At 43.5% G+C, this 6,339-nt stretch overlaps 1 protein-coding gene across 1 annotated transcript; it reads left to right on the top strand.

Moving 5' to 3' along the window:
- Positions 1-766: 766 nt before the first annotated feature.
- Positions 767-4,126, top strand: Smim23 (small integral membrane protein 23). The gene is made up of 4 exons (XM_005071993.3): positions 767-942; positions 3,282-3,333; positions 3,512-3,579; positions 3,772-4,126. Exons 1-4 carry the CDS (start codon positions 853-855, stop codon positions 3,982-3,984), a joined length of 423 nt encoding a protein of 140 aa, XP_005072050.2. The 5' UTR covers positions 767-852; the 3' UTR covers positions 3,985-4,126.
- The last annotated feature ends 2,213 nt before the right edge of the window (positions 4,127-6,339 follow it).

Here is a 6,339-nt window from a genome sequence, read left to right as displayed (position 1 = left end):
CCACTCATAAATAAGAGTACTGGGAAAGCGTGGCATCTATGCTAGATGTGTAGACTTTTTCCTTGCCATCATCCCCTCTAACAACCATCCATGCCATATTAATGTTGCATTAGGGATTGCCAATGATCTAGAGATGACAGAGTACACAGGAAGCGGTGTGTTGGTTACACGACGGTTCTGTGTCATTTTATACAAAGGTCTCATGCATCCTTGGTACCCATGTGCTTTTAGAATTCTTGTATCTTGGCAGGTACGAAACCTATAGATGTGACATCAGTATTGAAAATTAAATACAAATATAGATGCACACATATGGAAGTACAAATAAAACTGGGAAGCCTGAGTAAGACTGGCAGATTACACACAGCCGAGCCATGAAGCCTCCTACAAAAATGCAAGATGATACCATAGGTAGAAACTTGGAAGGGGGTAGCCCCATATCTCTCTGTGTTACTACTTCCATCTGGTAGGAACCTATTGTGATCTCCATAAGTTTTTCAATTAATTTTCAAAATGGCTCATTGGTCTATTTTTCTATTGAAAGATTTACATTTTAATAGTAACTTGCAAATCTATATAAAAAGATGGAGGAAAACTTACCTGAAAAATCTAGACATTCACAGCATCTCTTTCTGACCATTGCTTTCTGAGTGTGTGTGTGTGTGTGTGTGTGTGTCTGTTTATGAGAGGCAGTGATAAGACTCAGGGTGGTGGGCTTTGCTGTCTTCTGCCTTCTGTGACATCAGAACTCATGCTTGGCTAGTGACAAGGAGTGGGGGAGGGGAGGCACCTACCTGCCTGTCCATTGAAAGTACTTCCATTCACCCAAGAAGTCTGACCTTCAGCAGAGACATGGCAACCCAGAAGATGGGAGGCAGGGGGCAAGGGACAGCTGAGCTGCTTGAACAGAGAAGGAGCAGCCACAGTGATGACAGGAAGCAGGTAAGACCAGGGCACATGCTGTTTTCCTCTTGTCCCTCCCTACTTCAGATCCAACCACCCTGCAGTCCACCACAGGGACTCCAGTGTCCCTTCCCATGGTCCCTCACACGCTCCCTTCATTATCATTCATACCAAACAGGAGACTGTCCGTGTCTCATTTGGAAACGGAACTTTGTCTCTCAAGACTCACTAAAGTCCTAAGCCCCAAGTGACTGGACTTGTAGACAGTGCTTCTAAGGGGGTGACTGCTGTTAAGTCTCTGGTCTCATGGACCAGGCTGTACCGTTATCGGAAGGAGCAGTAAGGAGCACCATCTGTAAAACCATCTGAGGACATGGTGAGAGGTGACGCCTGAAAGCCCGGGAGAGAGGCTGCATCCAACAGCATAAACTGGTAGAAACCCCGTGTCTACTGTTCAGAGCCTCTAGCCTGCGGCATGGTGGCATGGTGGTGCTAGTATGGCATGGTGGCTAGCAGACAGGGACTCATACAGATTTAGCGTTGACAAATAGATGTGCAGAACAATAAAGCAACAGAACCCAGGAACACCCACGTGACACATCAAAGTCATCAGTATAATTTAATGAGGAAAAATAGTCCTGAAAAATAATTGTAGAACTGAATATCTATGTTTTTAAAACTCTCCAGCCATATTTTACATTATATGAAAATTTTACTCTAAAATGAATCATACACATAAATATAAACAATAAAATGTTTAGAAAAAGAGAAAATCAAACTTTAGAAGAGACATGTTCTAGACTTCACATGAAGAGCGCACCACCAAAAGGGTGGTTTATAAAAAGCAACTTGCTCATTTTTCGAAAAGATACTGACATAAAAATGAAAAGATAAGCTGCAGAGTCAATAAACTATTCACAGTGAATATTTTTCCAGCTACTTAGATCCAAAACATTCAAAGAACTTGACAACTTAATCAGAAAATAGACAGTCCCCATAAAAAAATGAGCAAATGACTTCAATAGGCATGACAAAGATATGTAGATTAACAGTCGCCAAAAAAGCCATGATGAGAGGTACAGCCTCCCGATTGGAGGGATGGCTCAGCAGCCAAGAGCATTTGTTGCTCTTATAGGGGTTCCAAGTTTGGACCTCAGCACCTGCATGGTAGCTACTAGCCATCCATGGTAACTCCAGTTCCAGGGGTTCCGAGGCCCTCTTCTGACTTCTGCCAACATCAGGCATGTACGTTTGCACATACAACACATGCAGGCAGAACAATTATAAAAAAAAGTCTTTGAAAATCAAAAAATGCAGCCAGGCATTGGGGGTGCACGCCTTTAGTCCCAGCACTCAGGAGGCAGAGGCAGGCAGATCTCTGTGAGTTCGAGGCCAGCCTGATCTACAGAGTAAGTTCCAGGACAGCCTCCAAAGCCACAAAGAAACTCTGTCTCAAAAACCCCCCCAAAAAAGAAAAAATGCTAAACCTCATTGATCATTTGGAAAACACTTGTAACATAGGTTAAGATGTGTCTACATAATAGCAATAGAATGCCTAAAATTAAGATTGGCAATACTAAGACAAAGATAGAGAACAAAAGGAATTCTCTGACTTGCTGATGGGATGAAGTCCAGTAAACAGCTTGAGAAACAGTCCTGCATATTGTTCTAGAATTAAGCATACATTCACCCAGTGTCTGAGTAGTCACCCATCAGAACTGAGAAATATGTCCACACAAAGACAGGGTACACGCATGTTCAAGGTACTCTTGTACATGACCACCCCAAACTGTAAACAACTCACCAGGAGGTAAGGATGAATTGTGTTAGGCTCATGCAACATACTCATCAATAACGTTGAACACAGAAAAGCATGGAGCCACATCAAAAACATTATACAAAAGACATCACTGACTCATTTCCACTAAACTCACAAATGGACACAATGTGACTGTCGGTGTCCCAGTGGCCTGACTGAGAGAGGAATGGGAGACCTTTCAAGATGATGGAAAGGGCTAGAGCTTCATTGAGGTCACGTGTAGACACTTGTCAAAACTGATCAGACTGTATGCTTTTAAAATGTGTGCATTTTGTTGTAGATGAACTATACCTCCATAAAATTGGGGCCTCCCACAATTCAATTGCAATAAAAAGATTTTAAGTGATTCAGGAGTAGGAGAGGAGGAAGGGGAAGACATAAATGTCAAGGCATTGCCCTGTCATCTGTTTTTGCAACAGTTGGAAGCATATATGACTTAGATCGTGGAAAATTGCTACCAATGAGTGATAGTTCTCCCATGACCTAACTCCTGTTAGGGGCATGGAGCCTTCTGCACCCAGGAACTCACCTTCCTGTCTTCTTCCTCCTCTTCTTGCAGACACTGTTAGCTCTGCTGGTCTTGGTGCTGTACCTGGGTACAGGGATATCAGGTGAGTATTCTGGAACCCAAGAAAGGAGAAACCAAATCCAGAGAGTGGGGTGGACGTCTGGGGGTCCCGTGAGGCACCCTACACCCTGCCCTTTCCCACTTTGCCTCCCACTGCAGAGGCCAATCACACTTATTTGGACTGTTTGTTAAGAGGTAGTACCTATCTGTGCCGGTTTCAGGAAATGGCTGGGAAGTATCAGGACGGACCAGGGACTGCAACCACGCCCAGAATCCTGTGGCATCCCAGGTGATGTGCTAAGGGGCCCAGAGGAGGTGCTATCAGCTAGATAGTTTGGGAAGGATCAACAGGAGCTAGTCAGGTGGAGAAGGTAGGGTGGGGGAACCCAAGCAGAATGGACAGTATTTGCATAGGGAACTTTGTCAAACAAGAAACCCTCCTGAAAAGTCTGAAGATACAGCTTTGGCATTTGCCTTTCAGGGCTTTGAGTATCAGACCTATGAACCCGCTAAAGAGCCAATAAGGACCCTCAGGAAGTGGCTGAAGATAAATTTGCATGACTTTTTGGAGAAGCTAGAGAAAGAAGTAAGAGAGCTGGAACAGCTGGTGCGTGACCTGGAATTCTGGCTTGATGCACTTCTGGGAGAGCCACGCCCAGAAGATCCCTGCTCCACCCACAAGGGTCATTTGTGAAGGGCAGGCAGGTGCTGGGACCCGGGGATCAGAAGACACAGTAATGATCGGGCTCTGACACTTGCTGCTCCAGGCAGGCTTGAGAAAATAAAGGTTGAGAGGATAAGTGTAGACACAGCTTCTGCTTCTCCCTGGTCCTACAACCGATTAGCCCCAAATAAGCACACAGAGACTTATACTAATTATTAAACTGTTTGACCGATGGCTCAGGCTTCTTACTTGCTAGCTCTCTCTTAATTATTAACCTATAACTATTAATCTAAGTATTGCCACGAGGCTGTGGCTTACCCATAATCCGGCATGTTACTCCTTTGGCAACTACATGGCTTCCATTGTGCCTCTCCCTGCATCCTCTCCCCAGCATTCTCCCCTCCTATACTTCCTGCCTGGCTACTGGCCAATGAGTGTTTTATTTATCAACCAATAAGAGAAACATATCAGATAAATGTGCTGCTCATGAGCACTGGGGAACAATGGGGCAGGGAGACTATGGGTGGGGAACCATACCTGTGACCACCAGACTAGTACAGCTTCAAACTCATCTCTTTTTTTTTCTTTTCTTTCTTTTTTTTGGATTTTTTGAGACAGGGTTTCCCTGTGTAGTTTTGGAGCCTATCCTGGAACTAGCTTTTGTAGACCAGAGATCTGCCTGCCTCTGCCTCCCAAGTGCTACAATTAAAGGCCTGTGCCACCACTAGTCGGTTTAAGCTCATCTCTTCTTTTCCAGTCACAGGAGACACTGGGCAAATTTCCTTAATCCCTCCCTTTTAAAAAAGTATGTATATATGTATGTGCATGTATGAAGATTCACATGCATTTTTGTTTGTGTATACATAGCCATACTTGCTCATGTATGTATACATTCACACACTCACATGTGTGTCTATGCATGAATACATATTCCCATGTGTATTCATGTGTGCTTGAATGTTCATGTGTGTGGTCACATGGGTGCTCAGATCTCTCTCTCTCTCTCTCTCTCTCTCTCTCTCTCTCTGTGTGTGTGTGTGTGTGTGTGTGTGTGTGTGTATGCAAACAATGAATCTCAACAGACATTGCATCACGGGTGCTGCTGACAACACACTACTATTGCATATCAACTTCCAAACCAAGGGATTTTTGCTGTAGCTGCCTGAATACACTGAGACATTTTCTTCCACCCGATATGAAGAAGCTTGCAAGCCATGGTGTAGTGCCAAGGAGGTGGACATGGTACAAGTGTCCTGTTAGTGCTGTTGTTGACAGAGTTCCTGAATAGGCACAGGAACTCAGGAGCAGAAAATGATCAGAATCTAGTGTAAGAAACAAAACCACAGGGCAATGATGATGAAACCATGGGTAGTGGAGACTTGAAAACCTCTCTCTTTCAATTTTGAAGATCAAACAGCCTTTGTTTTTATCCAGGATTCCCCCTCCCCATTACCTCCAGGAAACTGAAGCATTTGGTTGCTTTTAATTGGAATTATGTCTGCCTTTCTGTCCTGGGCTATTCTCAGTGCCCTTTCTGTGATTTTTGTTTTCCTATTTTAATACATTTGCTACATGTGTACCAATTGTTAAAACTGCTCAGCTCTTTGGGAAATCTTCAGGGCTCCAATTAAATAATCCCAGCAGACAGCTGTCATCCAGGGAATGGCACCGCAGTTGGTTTGCCCAGAGGAATTAATCAATTGCCATTGGGGATGGAAAGTCTTGCAAATTACGATCATGATGTTTTCACTTTGGGTGTCTGGCAGGGACTTGGAGCCAGAGTCTGTGTTTCCTCATTTGCACTTATTTAGTGAACGATCTCTGGAAAGGGATTGAACCCACTCGCATGTATATCTATCTGCACATTACCACCCAGGGTTGTAGCTCTACCAAAGCATGTTCTCTGCAGGGACTTTAAAAGTCTCTCAAACCTAATTTCAACTACACATACTTTATACTCAAGTCTCCATCTGAGTAGAAATCTGACCATATCTGCATCACATATGTGCATATGCTCATATTTGTCTGTCACTTTTTTGTATTTACATTACATAATCAAGTTATTTTATATTATGTGTTGTGTTATATTGTCTATTATTCAACCAGATTATTTCTGAATCTGCACATTCCCTATCTGAGCCTTTCTGGGCACTGACACAGGTAGAAGGATCACACCTGTCCTCATGAGAAACACGGAGCACTAGAAATACTATAGTAAGTCACCCTCAGACTGTATGTTTTTTGCTCACAAATCATAAATTGTGTGTTTAGCTAGTGACCCACCCTTAAGTCATCTCCTTAGGTAATGCAAATATTCCATAATTCAGAAAATATCCAAACCCAAATGGTTCCCAGTATCTAGAGAAGGATCTTCAACTTGTATGT

Source organism: Mesocricetus auratus, unplaced genomic scaffold (genome assembly GCF_017639785.1).
Source record: "Mesocricetus auratus isolate SY011 unplaced genomic scaffold, BCM_Maur_2.0 Super-Scaffold_100007, whole genome shotgun sequence".
In the NCBI taxonomy this organism is placed as follows: domain Eukaryota; kingdom Metazoa; phylum Chordata; class Mammalia; order Rodentia; family Cricetidae; genus Mesocricetus; species Mesocricetus auratus.
This window is presented reverse-complemented; position numbering and strand designations above follow the sequence as displayed.